This window comes from Fistularia commersonii, chromosome 34 (genome assembly GCF_037954325.1).
Source record: "Fistularia commersonii isolate RoL2024-O1a breed Wild chromosome 34, RoL_Fcom_v1.0, whole genome shotgun sequence".
Classification (NCBI taxonomy): Eukaryota; Metazoa; Chordata; class Actinopteri; order Syngnathiformes; family Fistulariidae; genus Fistularia; species Fistularia commersonii.
Genome location: NC_141317.1, coordinates 3478828 through 3504685, shown reverse-complemented (window position 1 = coordinate 3504685; position 25858 = coordinate 3478828). Strand labels below are relative to the sequence as shown.

Below are 25858 nucleotides of genomic sequence, written 5' to 3'. Positions count from 1 at the left end.
TGCATATAGAGACATATGACCATTCAATCCCTCATTCACATACATATAGAATATAGTACAATTCACTCTCTCATTCGCAATTTGCAATTCAGGGTCTCCGATGAACCTGCTGCATGTTTTTGTACTGCGAGAGGAAACCGAAGAACGCAGTGGAAGCCAACAGAGACAGGGCAGTGAACATGCTAGCTCCATGTACAACTTCAAGCAGAAAGTATTGGTCAAACTTTGAAAATTGTTTTTTTTTTATATAATGGAGCCTTTTAATAGCTCCGGCTGTAACTCCACACACACACACACACACACACACACACACACACACACACACACACACAAACACACGTCTTCATTTGTAAAGTCATTGTGCAATGGTAAACAAACAAATCCACTAATTTTTACACTTGTTAATGAATAACTCATTTAATTTTATTGTGTGATTGCTATTCATATTTCAGTCATGACTGACATCAATCCCACAGTATAAGAAATTTGGGAATTTTAATTATTTTATTTTTTTTGTATTTTTGATTTTTTTTTTTTGATCTGCAATAATACTAATGAGGATAGTCCCTGTCTGGATCATAGGAATGGGGGATACCAACATACGAGGTGTAAACAAAAAAAATTTAAATGATCTTGGGCAAATTTGGGTATGAACAAAAATGATTTTTATACAGGCGAGCCATCTCCCTCTACAGGCAACGTGCTGCTCTTTATCAGTGATGCGCTGTGGGCGAACAGCCCTCTGTTCTTGTCCGTGCCAAATGCAGGACGATAAGTGGTAAATTCCAGAGGTAGTGAGTTGATGTAATACAATGACTAACAGTTCATTGTATTTTGTGCAAATATGAAGCACGGATGTCTGTGTCTTTGTTTACATTACATAATTAATATGATCTGTTTTGTGATGAACCCCGTGATTTGCAACCCCAGCAATTTCTACGCAAACCTTCATGAAACTGACAGACATGACACACGGCTTCATCTATTGTCTAATCACACGCAAACTTGGGAGACAAAACACACTCTCTGAGTGGGATGGCAGCCATTGTTTTTTTGTATTCAGGGGGTTTTAACCGTTCCAGATAAAGCTCTATTCTCAACTGCCACTGACACAGCACATCCATCGCACACATCTGCAAGCCCCTGTCTTTCACCCAGGTTTACGTGCATGTTCCCCAAAGAGACCGCAACTCATTGAAGAGATGGGTCCTTGCCGGCTCGAGGTCAGTCTCCTGGTGAAACTGACACCGAAGGTAAGAGGCCGAAAATAAATTGTGGGGCAATAACGTGCCTTTTTGTTTCCCAACAACCATGAGGGGATCTTGCTAAACTCTTATCTAACTCGCAGAGGTAATTGTGGAGAAGATGAGGACTGCAGAGCTGCTGCTGCTGGTTGCTGGGCTGTGTACACTCGGTCTTGCGATTTCTGTGAAAATATGCGCATTCAATGTTCAAAGTTTTGGTGAATCAAAGGCAAACAACAAGAGGGTAATGGGGATACTACTAAAGGTATTTTGTTTTACATTTAACCGATGAAGTAAAACTTCACAAAACAGCAAACAAAACAAGGTGACTGATCATTTGCTGTGACGTTTCTCTCCCGAGATTCTCTCGCGGTGTGACTTGTGTCTCGTTCAGGAGGTTCGAGACTCCAAAGGTGAAGCAATACAAGCCTTGGTGAAGGATCTCAACAGGTAAACATAAGGAAAAATGAAAAAAAAATACAGCAAAGGATTAACCAACCCACTATTTCGATACTGTTAAATGTGCATTAGGTTTGACAAATCCAATTCGTATTCCTATCTGGAAAGCAAGAGACTGGGAAGGAAAAGCTACAAAGAGCAGTATGTCTACATTTACAGGTAGTACTCATCCGAAATCATTTTTTTTCCACTAACAGTTGGCTCCATATCATTCTTAGTCTCTTTTTTTAATGTCTCACCCTCTCCAGAAACAACGTGCTGAAAGTCAAAGAGCATTATCAGTATCTCAAATTGGAGGCGGAGGGTATCAATGACACGGATGTCTTCTCCAGAGAGCCCTTCATTGTTCGCTTCCACTCACCCACGACATGTAAATGGCTGAAAGCTTCTGCAAAGCTTTTGCATATGATCAAAAACGCGATACTTTATGACTAAATCAGTCATAGGGAGAGTCAAGGGAGGCGGAAAATATATATTCAGATGTTAATGGAATCTTAATATATGTTGGGAATCCCTGGAAAAATTAAGATTTTTTTTGCCAGTTCTCTGATCCTTTCTTTTTTTACACCTACTCACAAGCTACTTACCAATACTTAACAGTTTTATGTTGATTTTAAGCGCTGTAGCTGGCGCCTCCACCCCACCGCAAGAAGGTCCCTAGTTGGGATTTATAGAGAAAAGAAAAAGCATTGTCATATAAACAAGACATTTTTTGGTGTCTGAAAGTCAGCTGTGAAATTCTGCGTCACATATTTTAATTTGATACATTATTTGGGTTTCTTTTGTCAAAGCCATACTTTGATTTTATAGTTATACAATATCAGTTTGCAAAACTGAATCTAATGTTCCATAAATGACTGTCTATGGTTTATTTTTCAGTGGTGAAGGATCTAGTCCTCATTGGCCAGCACACCTGTCCAAAAACTGCCATGAAGGAGATGGATGAACTGTACACGGTCGTCAGAGAAATTCACAAGAAGTGGAAGACAGATGTATGTGTTGTTGTTTTTTTAACTCAATTCAGTTTTGAAATAGTGACTGCAGATCTGCTGATCACACATGATTGATTCTCAGCAAAGTGAATTTCCCATTCTCCTTCCTTCCGTTCACCCAGAATGTGATGATCTTAGGGGACCTCAATGCCGGATGCAGCTATGTCACCATCAAGGGGTGGCGAACCGTTCGCTTGAGAAGCGACCCGAAATTTCACTGGTTAATCGGAGATGAGCAGGACACGACTGTTCGCGAGAAGACGCACTGCGCTTATGACAGGTTAGTGGTTCGGTGCAAGACAATGCACAGAGATTCATACAGGACACAAAAATACTAAGCAAATCTACATCATCATCAATTCCCATTTAGTTCTCATCCTTGTGTTTACCCCCCATTGCACCACATTCATTTGACAATTAATTTCAGAGGGATATTTTGAATTTTTTCACCTTAAAACAGGATCATTGTGCACGGACGTGAGATTATCTCCACCATAGTGCCGGGTTCAGCTCGGCCGTTCAACTTTAAAGAAAATTTCCATCTCACCGAGGAGGAGGTACACGCGTCACAAATGGACGTTTCTCCATGCCTAAAACGAGTTCCTTTCACTCATAGAATTAAAATGTGATGCATTTCAGGCTCTGGAAGTGAGTGATCATTTTCCTGTAGAGGTCGACCTGAAGCCCAACCATCGCTACCTGCTCCGCCACGAGCTGTAGAACCATCGATACCCATCAGGACTGTTTAGATGTATTTGAATTCAAACATGCTTTTAGCTCCTCACAGACGTCAAGTAATAAAAAAAGGCCATTTCTTTTATGTATTTATCAATTTTTTTATTTTTTTTTATCAAATCTAACTTGTTGTTTTATTAGCACCACTCTCATTTTCTTATTTAATGAACCAATAAAAAAGTCAGTTTAAGTAAGTTCATTTTTAGTTGGTATTCAGTATTTTAAAACAAATTTACATCAAAACCGTTGATATTCTCGCGAGCTTGTGACGGTAAGTCCCTGCAGACACATCAAAACTTTACATGGTTGTGCATTAGAAAAAAATACAAAAAAAATGCTAAATCTTTCACAGATCTTTTGACTGGTTCTTTGCTCGGATTCCTTGAGGCGGACGTTAGAAGCCACTAGATCGACAAAACTTTCTTACACTCACATTGTGTTGTGTGCGACAGGAAACCACATCTGGTAACAACAGATGAGCCTGTCATTCTGTCGCTCGCTCTCGTCCTTTCTGAGCAAAGAGATTATCTCTGTCAGCGGGTTAATGTTTGCATTGACGTTACTTTAAATATTTCTCGGATAACCCTGAAGAGATGGAATACAGTTATGCTCAGTGACGTAGGCTCAGGTAAGAATGCTATTTATACCTTTTTTTCTATTCAAATCGCAGTAGTTTCTTTAAAATATTGTTATATTTGTTTTGAAACAGTTCATCACAGTTTTGCTGTAAACCCACCCTTTCCAGATTTTGACTTTGAGGATTTAGATTTTGATGAGAAATTCAAAGGGGAAAAGGCTGCCGTTGCTCAAGAAACCCGAACAAAACAACATGAAGCTGCTCAACAGGAAGACGGTGAGACGGAAACATATGTGACAGAAAGTGTCAACATTGAGCGGCCTGATGATGAAAACCGTAAGAATGATTTTGTGAGAGTCTCCAACGCGGTCGTGACACCAGAGGAGGACAACGCAAGCTTGGATGGTGATTTCGGACAAAACAAAGAGGATGAAGAGATGTTCGAGGGAGCATGGGATTTGTCAGTTCACTGCGAGTTCTACGGTGATAATAAAGAGGACGGTATCTTTAGTGAGGGGCGACCTTTGGCACTGGAGGGAACGGAAAACCCTCAAGTGAGAAGAAAGGAGCAAGGTGTCATGAAGAGAGACGAGGACTTGTCCTATTTTGTAAATGTCGCTGGATGTGGCAGTAAGACGGTAATGAGCGGCGATGGGACCAAAGCGGAAAAGCGCCAGATAAAAAAGGGGCAAGAAGACGCGGCTGACTCTGAGAGTGAGTACGTGAAAACCAAGCAAAACAAAAGTGTTCGCACCAAATGTTCTCAAACGGAACGGCCTCTAAATCCCAACAAAGATGGGCTGGGGAAAACCATTTTGGAGTTTCCGGAGATATCGGGAGAAAGTCTGCAGGATCTAAATGCTGAGGTCGACGTTGAAGATGATGTGGAGAGGGTGAATGAATTCTCTGGTGAGGAGCACCAAGAAGCAGGGGAGAGCTTTGCAAGCTATTCCTCTGACTTTTCATCCTTTGAATATTTAGAAAATGAAGGGACACATCAGGAAAGTTATTTTCAACTGAACTTTTTTCCGAAAGTATATGATATTGGTTCAGATTCAAAGCTTAACAGCGGCCCGCAGAGACCTGTGATTGCTATGGGATGGACAGGAGGATCTGAGGACATTGGCGGGGAGGTAGATGGTTACCAGGAAGTCACAAAATTAGGTATGGATGAAGGGAGGGTCATAGACATGAGTTTGGCAACCGCAGGGAGACAAGGGGGGAACCCTGAGATTGTCGAGTGTCTCACAATGACAAGATGTACTGATGAAGGTGAGCCGAGAGAAGATGAGGGCAAAAGGGAAAAGGGAATCTATCGAGACTTATTAGATCTTAGGACGCTAGAAGATGCCCAGAGCAAAAATACATCGGAGGACACACAGTTCCACATTGGGAGTGAGTCGTCCTCTGGGTGGAGCATTTCTACAGGCCATCACACCACAGATTGCTACAGCAGACCACAAACAGCATCTTTCAGCTTTACGAGTGATCCGACGACTGATTCCCTGCTTTCAGAAGGTCTGGTAACCCCCGAAGACAAAGAGGAAGCAGCGACTTTGTCCTCAGATGAATCTCCAAGCCCTGCAGAAGACAACAACGGCGACACAATGGTCCCGCCAAAAGATGGAAAGATTGCAAACCTGTCTAACCAAGGATTCCTGAACGATGGTTTCTTCAACACTTTACAAGAAAACCAGGATGTGACACAGTTGGGACAGCTGGGGAATGATGAGGACGAATATGAAGAGGAGAGGAACTGGGAAAAAGAGCAGGAGCGAATCAAGGCTTTTTACAAGTTTTACGATGACAGTGAATTGGAGAAAAGAGACAACGGTGAGTTTCTTAGAGGTGGTCTCATTGACCTCCGGCAATAATTATCATTCTTGTCATATGCATGAATTAATTTCTCAAAATCTATCTTTAGAGAGAAAAATAAAAGTTCAGTTTTGCACCAATCTGCTGTCCCAAGTCATTAATTTTGAAACTGACAGGTGAGTATGTATTGTTTTCCTCAAGAAGCAAACAAGATCAAGTGTGACAGATTGAACTACAAATTGTCTGCTTCCTGCCTCCCCAGCAGCGACGCAGAGTCATTCAGCAGCTCCATGTGCAGGGATGAGGACCTGAGTCCTGCAGAAATATTTGAGGTAGTAATAGGAGGGTTTTCTTTTTAATGAATCAGAAAAGTGGACACTGACGCCCCTTTACCTTCTCTAAGGAAATAATGGAGGCTGATGATATCCAAAAAAAGAATCTTATGTGCGATATCCAAAACACCCAGCCGATGACCCAAGAGTCAGATCACACAGACACACAAATCAGCCCCCGAAAAAATAAGGTTTGTGACCTTTTTTTCCGAACCCTCAACCCCTCCCCCATTGTTTTTTATAATCACCGCTGTCTTCTGTTCCACAGTGTCTTACCTTGGTGAACCTTGCAGGGAAGATGGGTTTGGCGTTTTTTTTGGGGGTGCTGTTACTTTGGTTTGCCTCAGAACAAGTTGACTGGTTAAACCTATTTCACATCTATTCAGACTAAATCAATTGATTGGCAAGCAAAACTTTTTATTTGTAGACCTGTATATTAAAAGTTTTTAACCATTCTCTGTAATATATCATTTGTACAGAATAAGGAACTTTCTCAAATAGATATTTCCTTTTTCTTTTTTTTTTTCAAAAAAGTTTTAATGATGGCTTGACAAGTTGTAAGATATGTGGTATGTGTAATTTCACCAAATTAATCATTCAGCCTGATCTGTAATTCATCAAAAACCACATTGAGCATATGAATTTCTTCATTTTCATACCACAAAAAATATCAAATGTTCGACTTTTGTACCAGTTCACCTTGCCAATATACATTATTTTGGGCAAGTCAGCTGAACCATGCATAAATTGTATTATTTGCTTTTTTTCATCATTTCTATATGAAATGCATTTACATTTGTTTGTGTTAATTATACTTTGTTTTTTATTCCTCTTTCTTGTTTAACATGATTTGTATTTGCCATTGTGGTCAATGAAGTCATAAACTCGCAGATTAACATGGAGATTTACTATTTTAATAAACACTGCTAACAATAACCAGCTGGTGTCGCTGTGTGGAAAAAATAAACTATTATTTAAAAAAAAGAGTCTATAAGAAGAAGTTTCGGGATGCGGAAGTGAATATGGTGGATGCTTCATACATATGTGTGGGACTAAAAAGAAGGGCGGGATTTAAGTGCCTCCGTTGTCACAGACTAAAATCCCCTACAGGCTGGCACAGACGTCGACCGATCCTCACATAAAACGAGCGCTTCTTATTGTGAATGGGCGGGCTCTAGGTTGTTTTTGGCAACTGAGCTCTGTTTGAACAAGAAGAGGCCACGCACAAACTAGAACACGTAGTCAAACGAATAAACTATGGCTGAGCTGAGCAGTAAATCTGAGGAAGAGATCGGCTTTCTGCTCGACCATTACGGCATCAAACACGGACCTGTGGTCGGTGAGTAGCGAAGCTGCGGGCGCGTTCTTCGAATTAGCATTCATGCTAGCGATGCTAATGCTAACGAGACTTTCACTTACATTTCGGTGGAATTAGTAGGCCTCTTCTTTCTGTTGTCCTTTCCCCTTGTGATAAGTTTCTCTTCCTTCTCCCTAAGCCTCCACCAGACGTTTATATGAGAAGAAGCTGAGTGAAGCCATGGCCAAAGGGAAAAAGGCAAACGTATCATCAGACAAAACCTACTACAGAGAAGAGGGTAACGGCTAACAGCTCCCACGCATATGTCAAAACAGTGTGAATATGCTGTTACTGTCATCAATATTCTTACTATTTTCCCCTGGATGAGCGTAAAGGTTATGCACAGATGTTTTGCTTGAGTCTGGCAGGCAGAAAGAGTTGATGCGTCTTTTATTTTCATTGCTGGGTGTTTTGAAAACAAATCTAACGAGGTTCTTCAATGCACACCACAAAGATATTCATTCTTCAAGGGGGGAGCAATAAAGCCATGAGACATATTTATAGGTTTTATAGCGTAAAACTTTGTGCCCATTTGACTTCTCAAAGTTTTGATTGTAGTGGTCTTTTATTTTAAACGATTAACGTACAGGTAGGTAAGAAAGATCAGACTTTGATCTGACAAATTTTTGGTGAAAAAAATTTCCTTTGCCATAATGAGAACAAGCACCTTGCCATGGTCAAATCTACTTCCTATCAGACGTCATAATTCAGTTATTACAGTTCAAACAAAGTGCTGTTCTATGCAATAGAAATGCCACTGTTCTGGTTAATCGGCAAGTTGTACAGCATTCCTGTTCCTGACACATTTCTATCACGAAGGCAGTCTTTTCAACACTGATGGACGCCGGATTCAATTAATTCCTCACCATTGTTGTCGCCAGATGTTTTTTGTCATTTCTGAAAAATGTTTGTAGTTCTGCAATATCTTAAAATGGATATGTCACTAAACTCTGGGTCTTCTATTTGGATGTTTAAGTAGATCTCCATTTTAGAATACTGAGCAAGTGCGTCCCATGCATGGTCGGCCTTTACATAGCAACTGGATGACTAACCACATCTTTTACGTCCGGGTCGACCGCAACCAGTAGATGGTATCAGTGGGCACTGTCCCACACAAGCCCTGGCCTTGTTGTTTTTGACACGTGCAGACAAAGTCTGTAAAAGTTATATCCTGAAGGCGGCAGAAGACTTGTACAGTTCCAGACATCAGAATGACATTGGGCAATCTGGCATGGATCTTTCAGGTACAGTATTTGTTATTTTCCTCAAACAGTAATGCTATTTCTTCACTTTATTATTGAAACTAGTACAGAAAATGAAGAATTGTAGCTAGTTAACATACATGGCCTGCTTCTTTTGCTTTCTGCTTTTAAATGTGGCTTTTTGTTTTCGCTTTTTAAGGTGGACAAAATCAGTTGAGTTAGAATTTTTAATTTGAAAAGGCTTTCCTGTCATTATTAATTTTCTATTGAAAGCCAGAGCTCACAAATGAGAACACCAAACTTTTTGATATCTAGTTATTTCCATTATTACTCAGTAAAATGTGTTCAACTAAAAGGGCCTTAATTGCTCTGTCATCGTGCTGAGAACACACAGTTTTCTGAAGATCATTTAGACCTGTATTTTAACAATTTAGGTTGAAAAAATAGATTTTTTTCTTTTATTGTAGTTTTAGCACTTTCATTGTATTTGTATTTCTTACTAGTAATGAGTTATGAGTTTAGATAAAAAAAAGGTCCATTGCTGGTTTGAAGATGAAGACATTTACATTTTTTACATCTGCCATTTTTACTTTCTGTCTCCATGTAAGTGCTGTACAGTTTTTAGTATTAATGAAGTTTACTGTCACAAACAAATCACCATAAATACACTTTCATCTTTGTTCACTGGGGTTCAGTCATCTAGTTTCTTTTAAAATTCTGCACAGTGCCTATCTGAGTAGCATTATTTTGATTCTCATTTTTTTTTTTTTTTTTTTTTGCAGATCCAGCCACAGACCATCTTCAGAGAGAGTACTCAAGGTAAACCGACAGTTTGATGATACATGGATTTCCTTTTCTGGGAGAGCATAGTTAAAAATCTGTTTGTCAAATGAGAATGCAGATGCTGCCGCTTCCTAGCCAATTGTCATGAAATTTAAATTACACTTCCTTGCTGCTGCTGTTAGTAGAGATCATTTGTGTCCGTCCCTCCCAAACTTAAGACCACCCCTGTTTCATCACACTCGTGTTTTCAATCTCTGTCCTTCTCTTTCACTTGCTCTCATTCTGTCCCAACTTGTCGAGACAGAACGTTGCCCGCATTGAGCTTGGATCTGACTACGGTCTCTAACGCGCAGTGTTTTTTCACCACTGTCCCAGAGTGCCTGCTCATGGGGCAACGTTCACTGTCTGCAAAAGAGTTTAAAGAGCGTGTTCTACAACCAAACCTGTTCTACATGTTAATTGGCATTGGACAACTCTGTTGTGATTCCACGCCTAATAAATAAAGTTAAACTTGACTTGACTTGCTCCCCTGATAATAAATCAGATGACCTTTCTCTGAACAGTAGACTCTCTCACCACTTGTATTCCTCTAAAATGCGCCATTGAATCATTTAAACCCACAGGACTATGTGAGCGCAAGCTGTCTTGCCAAATTACAGCAGATTCAATTCACATTGACAACAACAGACAGCACTGGGAATTATATAGGCCTGTGTAATTACTACTTAGCGCTGACTTTTTTGTCATTTTACTGAAGTTGTTTTCACCTTTAAGTGAATTCATCAAGTACATTTCAGTACTTTTGTTTCATCCAAGTTATAATCCTTTTTTTATGCAATATTTGTATGTCTGTGTGTGATTTGGGCGCCTTCTCTTTGTGGCCCTCTAAGGCCTGTCATCATGGCTCATCTGAGTGATGGAGAGGTCAACCTACTCCACCAAACGATAACACTAACGATACTGTTATCGCTAAATTTACCGAGGACTAGACCATCAGTTCCGTTGCGGCCACGGTGAAGTCAGCTCTGGGCTCAGTCAGCTCTGGGCTCAGTCGTGGATATAATCTTTGTAGATGACAGAGGGCAATGCATCCTCTGTTCCCTCCAAGACATCATGTTTTTGTTGTTAGTGTCACTGTCCTGAGGAAAAATAACTATTGGTTGAGAGACCTGCAAACAGACACCATAACTAAAATACGCCATGTGAATTCTTATGCAGTGGCTTAAAATGTTAATTCAGGGATTAGTTCAAATTTATTCAGTGAAGAATCAAGATGCTTTTTCTCAGCAGGTTTTGTACCAGACAAAGAGTCTCACCTGTTTATGCATCGGTTGGAGTGGGAAAAACCACCTAGAATAGTGGTGAAGGAGTGCACAGACATTAGTGGCCTTTGACCTTTTTGAAAAGCTCTACAATAACAAAAGAAAAAAGTAAATGCAATAAAATACTTACCCTTTACTGATGTTGGTTCCAGCGACTGAGTAAAAGCTCCTGCTATTGCTTGAGAAGAGACGAGGGGGAAAGCACATGAGAAATGGGCTCACCAGCCTGCAGCTGGATATGCTGAAAGGCTTTCTAGTTTGTCATGTGTCTATGTGATTAAGATATTAAAGCAAAAAGCACTTCAGTGCATTTTTGGGAAGAAAAAATAAATTCCCTGTGAGAGATCATTCCGATTGATCTAATCTCCTGTCCTATTAATACGCAAGATGTCGACAAGACCAAACCAAGCCTGCCTACAGCAATTGTATTAATTTCACGGACAAATTAATATCGCGATTATGTACCTAGACAGTTGGACTGACTTTCTGTAGGATCTGCGTCAGCATCCATTATTTACGTAGCTTCATTTGTTTCACATCCTCATTTGAAAAAGGTTTATTGAAAACGTTTAGCTAAAAATGTGATGAGACATTCTGTGTTTATTACATTTGGAAGAGCCGCTGTGTAATTACTGAAACCTTCAAATACCACTTTGTGATCTCCAGTCACCCCTTAAATGAGTTACATTTGTACTGCAACTTCTTTATATAAAGCCTAATCCACAACATCAATTAGGAAATACTCCTGTATTTATACTTGCATGATACTAATACCGTTCACTGCATTTATTTATCATAATCATATCGTTTATCATTGTTTGTTTTTTTTAAGTTATGATCTAAATGTTAAACCTTTTGACTTCATATGTTGTTGTTTATTGTAGTATATAGCAAAAGGCCTACATATCGCCACCAGATATATACTTTTTTGTATTGAATGTCCTCTATAGTTGCATTTCTGTCTTCACTTATAATGAAGATAATACTTGACAAAAACAGAGGACAGTGATACATAAGGTTAATAATATTTCACGAAGACCTCAAGTTAGTGAGTGTGATCTCGCTCTATTTTCAAAGCATTATGTAATCTCTGTTGCTTCTCCTTCCAGGTGAATTGAACGGCCCAGTGTTGGAGCTGCAGTGCCGCAGCTTAATGGGACATGAATAGTGTTTCTCCACCCTACTGGGCGAACGTGAAAGCCGGCCAAAGTGCCGGATTCCAATCGTCTCAAGGCCTGTCTCAGCCCATTAGATATCTTGAGCTGCCATAGATGTATCGCGTCTCATTATTAAAACCTTTACATTGAAAACCAGAACCAGACTCCAATCTGTTTGTTACCTCAAATTTATCGGTCAACTTAAAAAATATGTATTATATGAAAGTTCTTTGACAAGTCAAATGGGCAAAATCAGGACTTTTTGGGTGTAAAACAAGTTAAAAAAGGCCTTTTTTTATCACAAAACAAAATAGGAGGGAAGTTTATTTGTCTCATGCAATTGTTGTTTACAAGAATTTTGGTCTCAGCACATACAGTGAATCTGCTTGGCCTGATTGGAATAATTAGAATGTGTTTTTACCAGATAAAACAATTTCTGCTTACCAGTCAACTCACCGGTCGTAACACTATATTTAGCTTAAACTCCCTTTCAGGTAGAGCAGATTTTCTGTGTGTACAAGGGATGGGGATTGGGGGGAGGGGAAACTCGGAAATGATGGTGCGGACTGCAGCAGATGTTGTTAATTCCTTCCTGACGTATGATACATCTAACAGCCTTGTTAGAAATCCATTCCATTGTGGCTCAGTTAAAATGGTCAATAACGGGAAGCTGACTATTTCAAAGATGCTTTCATACCAAATCTTTGCTTTCACCTACAGCCCCTCTAGGTAAACCCATGATAATATCATGTATGCAATGGATTAGAAGTGCTTTAAAATGACAGGTCCCTGCATAGGATGATACATTTAGAGCACTACAGGCTAGTAAACCTTTCGGCATGATTGTACTGTTTTTTGTTGGGGATTTGTTAGTTGCTACAATGCTGAATTCTAATTTCCAGTACAAACCTTTCACATAATAGCAGAACTCACAACATGTAGGATGTTGAAAGGCTCGATACTTGAAATGGTTTGAATTGATATTTCTTCCTTTGCCTTGACAAAAGATGTTGTGCACTTGTTGGGTTTGAAACAACAAACTGCTTTCAAATGACAAAACCATCTGTAGCATTTCCAAAAACTACAGTCTAATCTGCCAATCAAAGCCATTCATTTCTGTATTCAAATTTTTCATTCTTGAATTCAGAATATTTTCAGTATTCTTTGTTGAGCTGATTCCATCCCCCTACATTGACTACTGCAACAAACGCATCTCAGTCTGTGCAGCTTTTACTTTAAAGAGGTGTGACCCAAGCGGTCGTGTAAGTTGCGTAAGCGAATGAACAAGCTGAGCTTATTACACATTTTGTATTAGCGCAAGTAGGACAGTGAAGTCCCGTTGCGCCCAATTCCACTCTAACCTGGATGATCTCTGAAAGCCTCCTATGGGCTGATGAGATTAATGGGATCCTTCACGGGTAGACTTGAACCGTCACTGACAAGTGAGAACAGCTTTGACTCTTCGATCGTGCATATTGACCCATATAAAAACATGTATTGACTGCGAGCCAGCAGGTTCCAATAAAACAAGTCAAAAACGAAAACACCAAGTCAAAACTATTCCTTGCCTTGATCCTAATAATGCTTTTGTTTTTGTTCCAGAGGAGGAAGTCACATATGTCCACAGGACACCTGTAAGTATGATATATCATTTTTCATCTTGATATGAATATAACTATAGCAGAGGTGGCAAAACAAACATAGCAGACCAAGCAGCCTACTGCTGACCCTGTGTTATGACATGTACATATTTTGGCCTCACCACGTACTGCAGAATGATCTGAGCGCAAAGTAAATCACCAGACAGCAGCTGTGAATTCTCGTGTCACTGCGGCTCTTATTACATTTGTTTGTCTTCTATATGGTTTCACTTGCTTTTATTCACATTTCTTTTGAAGGTTTGGTGCTAATTTTCTTTCTCTCACTCTTTAGATCAGGAGCGATGGATCAGAAAACAGGTTAATATCATTACAATCCCATTTAATTTTTTTTTCTCATATCTGAGATAATAATATGTATGTTTTGAAAAAATCATTAATCCTTTTACCTATCTACCAGGCCTTACATGAGGTCCAGACCAGATCTGACGGATAGACGATTTAACCAAGAGTAAGTAGTAATTCATTTTACTCTGTTTACAACCAAATTGATATGCCGTCACCTTTTTTTTTTTTTTTGCATCTGTTTATGCCAATCTAACTATTTCAATTTGCAACCAAGAAATTCATTCATAATCATCTACCACTGTCAGAAAGTGATAAATGCTTGGTATTTTTTTGGATTATAATGTAATATTTACATTCAAAATTCGTGTTTCATTTTAAAACTTCATAACTTTGTAACTCTGGTCAGATGTGATACTCTACAGAGAGCAACTTTCTGGATTCATGATAAAGTTTCAGGGTTTGAGAGCATAATTTTGATTCTCAAATTGATCTGCAATGTGGAAGCCATCAACTCCCTGCAATTGAGCATTTCAATACTTTTAATGTTACATCATGTCATAATTCTCCTTCCAATACCTTTCCAGGTCCTACATGTACGACAGGCCCTCCATGTACACAAGTTCCTATCTTAATTCCGAAGAATTGAAATCCCCTCCTCAAGATCCTCCCAAGGCACCCAAGTCATCTCGCTTCGTCCCCCTCTGGGTTCAATTTGTGTTTTTTCTGGCCGTGGTGGGTTTCTTCTACCTTGTTTTCACCAATATGGAGCCAAATGAATACAGCAAAAGACTAGAGTGACTGTTTTTTTAAAAGAATATCCACTTTATTGGGACATTTTATATTGCTTACACATTTTATCTCATGGGGTGCATGTTGGCCCTTGTTTTAGACATTACAGAAACCATTGTGGAATATTTGTGTCATGATTAAGGTACATTGGTAATTTTCACAAACGCATCAGGACAAAAGTACTTCAATAGTGTGATTTGTTAATGTCTGGTAAAGAAAAGAAAATCCATTTGAAAAGCAAAGTCCATCTCATTCTGAGTAATTAGGGTCAGTGGATGAATACACACACACACACACACACACAATCTTTAATCAAATAATGAACCTGAATTTGAGGGTAAGACTTTAACAAACCTGATACTTGCTTACCCTAAAATGTATGCTTCTGTGGTCTCTGTTGATCAAACTTTTGATTAAGTTCAAGGTTTGTTATTAGCAGAGTGCAGCAATGCTTCCTCTGTACAAATGTTAATTCTCATTTCAGACCAGCCGTAACACAAGTGCCTAAAAGACCTGATATTTTGAAGGAATATTGTTAATCTAATGAGGGAGTCACTTTGTGTGTGATGAAGTCCACTGTTAATCACGGCTGTTGTTCTAAGCTCATGCTGTGTAACAGAAAAGTAAAATCAAAGGATTAGACATTTGTATATAATGGAACCTTTTCATGACATTTTTTTTTCCCCATTCATACTGTTGTGTCATGATAAAACAAGTGTGCTTGTTTATAAAAAGCTGACGTTCAAATAATTGAGGGTGCAATAATAAAAGAACCCTTTTTTTGCATTGTGTTAAGGCTTTTTGTATATTGTTTCTTTTGCAACAAAATGTCAATAGTCAAAATATGTTTCTGACACAAAACTAGTTTAGCCCAAAAGCTCCATCAACACCAGCATTACAGTCAAGACATTACCTGTATACACACTAACTTGCAGAAATGTCAATAATACAAATGGCATAAGATGCATAGTAGTGTTAGAATGAGAGTGCAAAAACACCCTTTGGTTATTGATCTGTGGATGCAAGTACACATTAAGCTGGTGGAGGCTGTCAGTTTTACCAGCTAATAAACTTAACAAAAAAAAATAGCACAAAGACCTGAGGAACCCGTATCACAGTTTCCCAGTTTGGCTTTTAGTCATGGTTCTCTACATTACCTGGGTCCAGGGCAGCTGAGGCTTTCAGCCTGTTAGATCTAGTTTTAACGTACACATTTTGGGGAGTGGCGTGTACTTCCTGTCCTGTGAGCCCCTTGCCTTACATCTCCCACAAGAAACTGCCAATTACAATAATACATACAGAAAGCGGTCTGTCACTGGTCTGTTAGTGTCCATTTAGCCAGCACTCAAATCAATCCAGGCCAAACTTTTTCAAAACATCTGGGTCGTTGGCCGAGCTTTTTGTTGGTATGATCCTCCCTTAAAAACAAGCACATTATCCTCCATTACACTAAGCACCCATCAATGTCAGTCAAATGCAGAATTTGAGCACAGATAATAAGAATATAGCACTTATTACACTGGCTGTGAAAAGTATTAACCTCCCTTCAAAATGTTCTTGCAATAGAACATTACGTTTTAATCACATACCTTTAGTCTTTGGTGCCTGCACCCCTGTCAAAGCTTGTTAATTGATAAGGCAACATACGTATTTTCCACACCTGTGGATGGAAGTAGCTTTAATATTGGTCCTTTCTTTCTCAGAGAAAACACATACATATATATATGAACTGAAATAACGAACTGATATAAAAAAATTAAGTCGGAGGGTCCTGAGCAAAGGAACAGATTGACACTCACAGGTCCTGGTCTCTCGCTCAAGCTCGGAGGGCTTCTTCTCCTTGTTACACAGCACTTTGGCCACAACAAGGATAATGATGACGGCGACAACAAATGTCAGACCTGACACAAGCCAGCTGATGACCACTGGACTCAGGATTGGATCCGGGTCTGCAGATGAGACAAGTTTTATTCAGTTGCATACAATTAACTGTTCACACATGGTGTCTAATCTGCTGCTTTTCCCTGATGGTTTCTCCTGAATGTAGTGAGAAAGCTAGTATTTAATACCATCTATATTATAAGGTAGAAACTAGCATATAGCAAAGATTGGTAGTAAATTAGAATAAGGCTTTGAGAGATAAAAACTTTAATTTCCAGTGAATAGAATTGCCTCCAGAATCGTGTCTTTTAAAGGCCACAGTCTAGGCCTTTGCCCGTTGAATTGACCTTGAGAGCAAATAAATTATTATATTACTGTATTATTAATAAATGTGAGACATCATTCAGGCAATAACATCATGCCAGCTAGCAGACCTTATATGAATGCCTTACTATCACAGATGTGACTCTACTCAGCATGTGTCTGCGCTCAGGTGTGGTCACACATGACATCTAGTCTAGCCCTCCTTTGAGTCCACCCTTTAGGTCTAAAAGTCTATCTGAGAGACATCTCAGGTTCACCTCTGACAGATATTGGTAGCGCCTGGCTTTCTCTGGAGACAAACGTGCGTCCTCCCATCTGGACCCGATACAAACAGTAGTAGTAGCCCTCATTTGAGCTCTGGGCGCTGGAGAAGGTGAAAGTGACGGACGAGGTGAGTGCGGGCAGAGACTGCCGCACTGTTCCATTGGGGCGGATTAGTCGTAGCTGAAAGGAGCCTCCAGGGTAATGTTGTGGACTAGAGCAAGTGATGTTGAAGCTGTGACCTTTCAAAACGGAACCAGCCGGGGCCTCGGTTGAGGTGTTGTACCAGTGTTGGGGGGTCAGGAGTTCCACTGCGATCAACCAAAGCAGAGTGTTACAGGTCATTTGGGATTTTTTTTTTTTAATTTCTCTTTGTCATTACAAAAACACCACTGTATTGCCCTTTCACAGTAAGACCATAGAACAGCCCCCGGGCCTAATACAGCCCGTTGGGCTTTTTAAATCTGGCTTGCTTAACTTGAAATTTTGTTATAATTAAACCTCACTATTTACCTTTTCCCTACAATAACTGGATTCCCCCCCAAAATCTAGGGCTCCTCATACACAGACCTTTATTGGTGGGTGGTGTATCACTCTCTATGTTTCTAGTCGGACCCTTCTGTAAAAATGAGTGCATCAAGGAGAAGTGGACAGTGGGTGCCAAGTGTTTAATAAGGAGTGGACAACAAAAGAGTTTTTCACTGCAGTCCGATCAACGGCTGTATGCGTGATATGCTGATAAACCGTTGCGATTTTCAAAGGATCAGCCATCACTTTGCCACAAAGCATGTTAGGTATACGAGTAAGCACTCACCACAAGAACTGCTCAGAGGCTGACGGCTAATTTACTGACTCAGCAACATTTTTTTCCCCATCAAACCGTGATTCAAGAGTCGAGTATCAATGTGATGGGTGGGGTATGGACCCAATTCTACACCATGACTCCACACCAACAGAGAAATTGTTCAAAGACTTTGCTGAGGCTCTGGCAACAGGTGAACGTTTTTTAATAGCAGAACGCAGATGAAGCAGGGAGATCGGACGCAGGCAAGGTCGGTACCATGAAGACAGGCAAGAAAGCGCTGAGACAATACAGGGTCGGTTCAGGGAGGGCTCCCACAACAAACAACGCAACCTGTCCACAGGCAATGGGAAGAAGACAACATGGCAATAAGTTGAACTGGAAGCGAAACTTTTAAGTCTGCACTGAGTGCCTGCTATGGGCGGCAGCTGTGCGTCCAGGTGGAGCTACCTGAAAACGCACTGAGAACCATAACAACCAAGGAAGGTTTTATGCTGGCATTCAAATTAACGATTCGCCATGTTTCCGGACTTCCAAGGGACCTCCGGATGTTCTTTGTTGACGACATATGTGAGCAGACATTCAGCATCATGAGCACCAACAAAGCACGTCACAGATCCAAGTTAACTGGTCAACACCTCGAATCCATCCTGAGAACTGCCACAACAAAACTAACTCCAGACTTTTGGCAAAAGTGCGTTTCTCTTCTGTGTTATTAAATCAATGCATTTAGAAAATGTGTTCAATGAGCTTTGTATATTCATGCTTTGCTATAAGGCCAAATACTTTCATATAATGGCTTTTACATATACTTCTATTTTATCTATGTCATTTATATTAGTTCACACTAACACTCCATCCATCTGTTCCTAGCTTAGCCCGTCTGTCAAATTTTAAGAGCCCATTCTGGCCTGTGAGTCAAAAAGTTTGCCCACCCCTGCCATAGAAGCTCGGACTCCCCTGTGTGGCATCACCCCTGCGAGGGGGAGGTTAGAAGCCATGTCCATCTGCGCTGTACATCGACCCACACAGCAATTTGAATTTATATTTATTTGCATCCGTGAGGACCACAGAGACTTTCAGGTTTGTGTCACTCTTGCAATCTCTGGATGCAAAATAAAAAAAAAATATCCTTCAGGTCTAAGTGAGAGAGAGAGAGAGAGAGAGAGAGAGAGAGAGAGAGAGAGAGAGACAGACTGACTCCAACTTGCATTGCAACAATGTGGTTTGGACTCACCCACGGTGATGGTGACGGTGTTGCTTGGTGGAGAGCTAAGCAGCTGAGAGGACGGGCTTCCCTTGACACTGTATCGACAGCTGTAACTTCCTTGGTGAAAAGTCTGTAAGTCAGTCAGCATCAACTCCACCCTGTTCTGGCTCTGGTCCACCCTCTGTGTAACCAAGGGCTTGGCCATTTCATGCTTGTACAGGCGGAATTCACTGAGGTAGTGGCCCCGCAGAACACTGCAGTTGAAGCGAACATACTCCCCAGGAGTGAACACGCTGTAAGGTGACAGCAGCGACAGGGTGGGCCTTAACAGGGCACCTGTGAACAAAGGCAGGTTCCAGTGTAACAATTATATACAATTTTTTAGAACCTTCTTTTTATATGTAAACTATTACTACTTGGTAGCCAAATTCTCAGCTCATAAGGTAAAAGGATCGCTCAACTAAGCAACTTTTTTTTCCACCTTTTTTGGGAGCTGTCATGTCCTGAATCTTAAGAGGTTTGGGCGTACAGATATGGAAATTCATTAATATTGTGATATTCAGAAACCTGGTTTTATACAGCATATATATAATTACATCAGAGAGCTACATAAAATGCCCTTTAAATAGCATATTGTAGCGTTTTTAGTCAGGGAAACATCTGGGTGATGGGAAAACGTCTGTTTAATGAGCAATAGCTGTTGTGGGCCACAGCCACGTCACACGAGCCTGCAATACAACTAACTGATCTCACTCACTTGCAGGTAAAAATAAAAAATGAAATTCACTGCACCCCAAACCATACCCACATAATTCCCAGGAACCCCAGAATCACACAGAAAACTAGCATCAACATGAACTCCAACATTCGTGACTTGCTACAATATTAATAATTGTGTGATTTTTGGGTTTATAGGTATTTCTTAACGGATGTTTAGATAATGTCTTTCATTTAATGGAGTGGTTTCTCATTGCACAGTGAGCCATTTCAATCATTTTGTGATCCCTGTCCGGCACATGTGGCAATTCAAGATTGTCTATTTTAACTAGATCTAGTCTTGAATCTTGAAAAACCCTGGCTGGAAATAGGTCTCACCCGAGCACTCCACCCCTGCATCATTCTCATGAGTGCACTGGCAGTGGCCAGGAAGAACAACAGCACACTGGGTCAGACTGGTCTCGTGTCCTGAGCACTGGACATGGTGCAGCCAGATCTTTCCGCTGCCGGCACCAAATTCTGCACCAAGATGGGCATACTCAGCCAGGCCACAGCCCAGCTCCAGGCAAACCACATTGGCGTCTCGCATGTCCCAGCCATGGTCACAAACCGTCCCCCACTGGCTGTGCTGGAGAATCTCCACCCTGCCAGAGCATTTGTCCCCATTCACAAGTCTAATCCGTTCTGTGGGGAACAAACAGGACTTCTGAAGGTGCAGCATATGCGGGGGCTGCAGGTTATGCAGATGCAATCAACTTTATGTTAATAATCCCAGACTTACCAAAAGCGGTGACTCTAACCCGCAAAATACCTGGAGGATCCAAGAGAAATGAACAATGTCAATCAACAGATTAAAACCTCTGCTGATGTTCACAGAGGACAGTCATTGATTTTTTTTCTGTTTTGATGAACATGAATGCAAACGCTCAATGGTAATATTTCCTCGGTTTTTTATTTACAACTGCTTTAAAATACAATGGAGGTAAAAGTCCGTGATTCAAGAAAATATTACAATTGCTCACGTTGAGAGAGTGCAAGAATTCAATTGAAAACAATCCAAAAAATTCGTATTCATAGAATTTAAGCGAGGCCTTTGTGTTGATTCACTTCAGTGAATGCAATATCATAAATCGATGCCTTAATGACAGGTGAATAATCAATCTCCGATTAATCAATCACGGAACGGAGGGAGACTAACGTCGTTAGTGGCGTTCCACAGCTAGCTGGCAAGAAAGCTTTCTCTTAGCTAAACTTAGCCGGTATAGTCTTTATGAGCTTACCTATTAGAAGAATACAGAGGAAAGTCAGCATCGTTCCCCCCACCCTTCCATCAAACCGCCGGGGGTGAAGGGTTCCCGTTGTCGCGGTGATGATGCTGGCAGCCGCTTAAAGCTCTGACCGCACAAGACATGAGCTAGCCCGGCGTGCTAACGGAGCTATCTGGCTGAACGGGGAGCTAACGGCTAGCTAGCTTTAGCCAACTAGCCCTTGTGTCTCCTGGAAAGACATAACCGAGATTTAACACGGTTGTGTGTATGAATAGGACAAAACTCGTCAAGTGTCCGGGTCAGACGGGGATAGTGCTGGCGCGTCCAGGTGTCTGTCACAACACTCTGTCAACTGTGTCGTAATAACGTAATGACGCTCTGTCCGCGCTGACAGGGGACGGGGTGCCTCGCCGGCTCTCGGCCGAGATGGGCTGTTCTTCCAGAGGCAGGCAGAGGTCAGCATAAGCCGCCACATCGACTCCTGCCTTTGTCTCTCTATATAAATATATGTATACGTCTCTATCGATAGATAAATATATATAAAATTGTAAAAAAAAAAAATGATTTTTTTTTAATTTTTACAAAAATTAAATTACATTTTTACCAAAAAAAAAAAGAAGTAAAAATTCACATCACCAAAGTAACTGAACCCCTTGTTGATCCTCTCCAATTTGACTATAGGGCTCAGGGTGAACGATGCCAAGAGCTCCCTCGCTGATTCTATTCACAGCCAGGCTCCTATTTGCCGACTTCTCTGCTTTTAACACCCTGCAACCTTACATACTGACAGAGAAGCTGATAACCCGTTTCCACCTCAACCACCGCCTCATCAGCTTCTTCACCAACAGACCACAGAAGGTTCTGGCAAACAACGTCCCCTCAGACACTCTCTTCGCCTCTACTGGCTCACCCAAAGGCTGCATCCTGTCTCCCCTGCGCGGCGTCCTCTACACTGACAACTGCAGGTCCACCCAAAAGGACTGTCACCTGGTGAAGTACGCCGATGACACTGTCCTCCTGTCCCAACTGTCCGGTCCCGCACTCCACAACGGCTCCGCCCAACAGGACTCTGCGCTCTGGTATGAATCCTCCTGCATGGAGCTGAATGTGAGCAAGAAGAAGGACATGGTCGTCACGCTCTCCAGAGGAAATTACCACCGCCGTACAGGGGGAGCCAGTGGAAACAGTGAGGAAGTATGGATATCTAGGCACTGAGTTCAACAACCTCCTGAAGTTCTCCTCGACACTGAGGAAATCATCAGGAAATGTCACCAATGGCAGAACCTGCTCAGGATGCTGAGGTCATATGGGGTTAATAGCACAATCTTATCCACATTCTCTTGTGCCTTCATTTAAAACGTCATGACCTCCTCCTTCACCAACGGGTTCCACTCCATCATGACAGGAATCACGTGGAGCGCACCACCTTGATCTGCACCAAAATAATCTGCCAACTCCCCAGACCTCTCTCCCACTTCAATGACAGTCAAATATTAAAAAAAAAAAAAAAAAAACAGTCAAAAAGATCCTTGCAGATCAGTCCCACATCTAGTGGCTCTCCTCTGGTTGCAGACTCCGCTGCCCTGGCTGCAAAACCCAGAGGTAAAGGGCAACATTCATCCCCAGCTGTCCAACTCCTCAATTCCCGGCAACCCTGCAAAACCCTCATCACCACACCAGAGAAGGAGAAGTACTGGAATGAGTTAGATGAAGTGATGCAGAATATTCCCAGAAATGAGAGTGGTAATTGGTGCAGACTTCAATGGACATGTTGGTGAAGGTATTAGAGGGGATGAAGAAGTGATGGGCAGATTTGGTATGCAGGATAGGAATGCAGAGGGGCAGATGGTGGTAGATTTTGCAAAAAGGACGGAAATGGCTGTAGTGAGCACTTTTTTTCAGAAAAAACAGGAACATGGGGTAACTTATAAGAGCGGAGGTAGGAGCACGCAGGCAGACTACGTCTTTTATAGACGAGGTAACGTGAAAGAGCTCAGTGACCGCAAAGTAGTTTAGGTGAGAGTGGAGCCAGACAGCATAGGATGGTGGTTTGTAGGATGACTGTGGTGACAAGGAAGATGAAGAGGACAAAGGCAGAGCAGAGGACAAAGTGGTGGAAGCTGAAAAGGGAGGAGTGTTGACTGGTTTTCAGGGAGGAGTTGGGAAAGGGTCTGGGTGGTCAAGGTGAGCTTCCAGATGTTTCGACAACAACATCTAGAGTTATCATCAGTGAGACAGGTAGAAGAATGCTTTGTGTTTCATCTGGAAGGAAAGTAGATAAAGAGACTTGGTGGTGGAATGAGGAAGTGCAGGAGTATATACAGAGAAAGTGGTTAGCAAAGAAGAAGTGGGATACTGAGAGGACTGAAGAGAACAGACAGGAGTACAGGGTGATACACCGTAAGGTAAAGATAGAGGCAGCAAAGGCAAAACAAAGGGCGTACAATGACCTGTATGCTTGGTTAGATAGGGTGAGAATGATCTATACAGGTTGGCGAAACAGAGAGATAAAGATGGAAAGGATGTACAACAGGTCTGGGTGATTAAGGATAGAGAGGGAAATGTATTGACAGATGCTAGAAGAGTGATGGGAAGATGGAAATAGTACTTTGAAGAGCTGATGAATGTGGAAAATGAAAGAGGCAAGGGTAGAAAAGGTGACTATTGTAGACCACAAAGTAGCACAGATTAGTAAAAGTGAAGTGAGGAAGGCATTGGAGAGGGTGAAGAGTGGAAAGGCAGTTGGTACTGATGTTATACCCATGGAGGTGTGAAAGTGTCTAAGAGAGGCAGCGGTGGATTTTCTGACTTGAATATTCTACAGGATCTTAAGAGAGTGAAACAATGACTAAAGGATGGAGAAGAAGTGTGATGGTGCCTATTTTTAAGAATAAAGGGGATGTGCAGAATTGTGGAAACTAGCGGGATAAAGTTGATGAGCCATACAATGAAGTTATGGGAAAGAGAAGTGGAAACCAGACTAAGAGCAGAAGTCAGCATTTGTGAACAGCAGTATGGCTTCATGTCTAGAAAGAGTACTACAGATGCAGTATTTGCTTTGAGAAGGCTAATAGAGAAGTACAGAGAAGGCCAGAGGGAGATGCATTATGTTTAGAAAAGCATATGACAGGGTGCCAAGAGAGGTCCTCTGGTATTGTATGAGGAAGTCTGGAGTGGCAGAGAAGTATGTTAAACTGGTGCAGGATATGTCTGCTCGCTGTGAGACAGTGGTATGGTGTGCTGTAGGGGTAACAGAGAAGTTCAAGGTGGAGGTGGGACTCCATCAGGGATTAGTTCTGAGACCCATCTTGTTCACAATGGTGATGGACAGGCTGACAGATGAGGTTAGACAGGAATCTCTATGGACCATGATGTTTGCAGATAACATTGTGATCTGTAGTGAAAGCAGAAAACAGGTAGAGGAAAATCTAGAGAGGTGGAGGTATGCAGGTATGCTCTAGAAAGGAGAGGAATGAAAGTTAGTCGCACCAAGACAGAATACAGTATATGTGTGTGCATGAGAGGAACTTGGGTGGAACAGTGAGGCTACAGGAGTGAAGATCAAGGAAGCTGGAGGATTTCAGGTACTTGGGGTCAACAGTCCAGAGAATGGAGACTGTGGAAAAGAGGTGAAGAGATGGGTCCACGCAGGTTGGAATGGGTGGACAAAAGTTTCAGGGATACTATGTGATAGAAGACTATCGGCCAGAATAAAAGGCAAGGTGTACAAAACCGTGGTGAGACCAGTGATGCTGTATGGCCTGGAAACTGTTACAATGCCGAAAAGACAGGAGGCAGAACTAGAGGTTGCAGAGATGAAGATGTAGAGGTTCTCTTTGGGAGTGACCAGGATGGATAGAATCAGGAATGAGTCCATCAGAAGAACAGCACATGTTAGACGTTTTGGAGAGAAGGTAAGAGAAGCCAGACTGAGATTGTTAGGTCATGTACAAAGGAGGAATAGAGAATATATGAGTAGATGGATGCTGGAATTGGAGCTTCCGGGCAGGAGGTCTCAAGGAAGACCAAATATAAGATTTAAAGCCGTAGTGAGAGAGGATATGAAGGTAGTTGGTGTGAGAGGAAGGTATAGAGAATAGGGTTAGACGGAGAAAGTTGATTCGCTGTGGCTACCTCTGAAGGGAAAAGCCGAAAGAAGAAAAAAAAAATACACACACACACACACACCGATACTCTGTGTATATATAGTGTATATCAGCAGAGTTGTTCTTCCAGAGGCAGGCAGAGGTCACCATAAACCACCTTGTGTGTGAGGCGTTTGCATGTTCTCCCTGTGTCTGCATAGGGTTTCTCAGGTTTCTTCCCACAGAATGTCTGTCTGGATATGTGGCCCTGCGATTGACTGGTGACCAGTCCTGGGTGTCCCCTGCCTCTCGCCTGATGACAGCTGCGGTAGACTTCAGCATTCCCCACAGCCCTTAGTGCAAGATAAGTGGCAGAAGATGAATGGATGGATGGATATACACTGCTCAAAAAAATAAAGGGAACACTTAAAAAACACATCCTAGATCTAAATGAATGAAATATTCTTATGAAATACTTTGCTTTTTACACAGTTGAATGTGCTGACAACAAAATCACACAAAAATGATCAATGGAAATCAATTGTATCAACCCATGGAGGTCTGGATTAGGAATCACACTCAAAATTAAAGTGTAAAAAC

At 41.4% G+C, this 25858-nt stretch overlaps 4 protein-coding genes and 1 long non-coding RNA gene across 7 annotated transcripts; 4 read left to right on the top strand and 1 right to left on the bottom strand.

Annotated features, from left to right (window-relative positions):
- Window positions 1-112: 112 nt before the first annotated feature.
- dnase1l1l (deoxyribonuclease I-like 1-like) lies at window positions 113-3683 on the top strand. Of its 2 annotated transcripts, XM_086141941.1 has the most exons (10): window positions 113-211; window positions 1159-1253; window positions 1349-1509; window positions 1606-1694; window positions 1776-1862; window positions 1952-2073; window positions 2583-2695; window positions 2818-2975; window positions 3156-3252; window positions 3335-3683. In XM_086141941.1, exons 3-10 carry the CDS (start codon window positions 1366-1368, stop codon window positions 3413-3415), a joined length of 891 nt encoding a protein of 296 aa, XP_085998067.1. In that variant the 5' UTR covers window positions 113-211; window positions 1159-1253; window positions 1349-1365; the 3' UTR covers window positions 3416-3683. The 2 variants fall into 2 exon arrangements, with proteins under 2 accessions (XP_085998067.1, XP_085998066.1); XM_086141940.1 differs by lacking the exon at window positions 113-211 and having other exon boundaries at window positions 408-1253.
- A 103-nt stretch (window positions 3684-3786) lies between these two features.
- On the top strand, window positions 3787-7076 carry LOC147214231 (uncharacterized). 2 transcript variants are annotated; one of them, XM_086141934.1, is made up of 6 exons: window positions 3787-4058; window positions 4140-5840; window positions 5932-5998; window positions 6085-6154; window positions 6226-6345; window positions 6423-7076. In XM_086141934.1, the coding sequence occupies exons 1-6, from the start codon at window positions 4037-4039 to the stop codon at window positions 6543-6545; spliced, it is 2103 nt and encodes a 700-aa protein (XP_085998060.1). In that variant the 5' UTR covers window positions 3787-4036; the 3' UTR covers window positions 6546-7076. The 2 variants fall into 2 exon arrangements, with proteins under 2 accessions (XP_085998060.1, XP_085998061.1); XM_086141935.1 differs by having other exon boundaries at window positions 3790-4058; window positions 4176-5840.
- Window positions 7077-7308: 232 nt separating this feature from the next.
- Window positions 7309-15494, top strand: LOC147214229 (uncharacterized). The gene is made up of 6 exons (XM_086141703.1): window positions 7309-7493; window positions 7651-7749; window positions 13578-13609; window positions 13908-13933; window positions 14034-14084; window positions 14506-15494. Exons 1-6 carry the CDS (start codon window positions 7412-7414, stop codon window positions 14717-14719), a joined length of 504 nt encoding a protein of 167 aa, XP_085997829.1. The 5' UTR covers window positions 7309-7411; the 3' UTR covers window positions 14720-15494.
- On the top strand, window positions 7756-13571 carry LOC147214230 (uncharacterized). The gene is made up of 3 exons (XR_015104371.1): window positions 7756-8755; window positions 9496-9532; window positions 11928-13571. It is a non-coding gene; the product is annotated as an uncharacterized LOC147214230 (long non-coding RNA).
- LOC147214228 (uncharacterized) lies at window positions 14717-21581 on the bottom strand. Its single transcript, XM_086141702.1, has 8 exons — window positions 21186-21581; window positions 20687-20716; window positions 20284-20589; window positions 19216-19524; window positions 17173-17487; window positions 16510-16659; window positions 16300-16370; window positions 14717-16128 (listed from the first exon to the last, which is right to left on the bottom strand). Exons 1-7 carry the CDS (start codon window positions 21214-21216, stop codon window positions 16327-16329), a joined length of 1185 nt encoding a protein of 394 aa, XP_085997828.1. The 5' UTR covers window positions 21217-21581; the 3' UTR covers window positions 14717-16128; window positions 16300-16326.
- Window positions 21582-25858: the final 4277 nt, after the last annotated feature.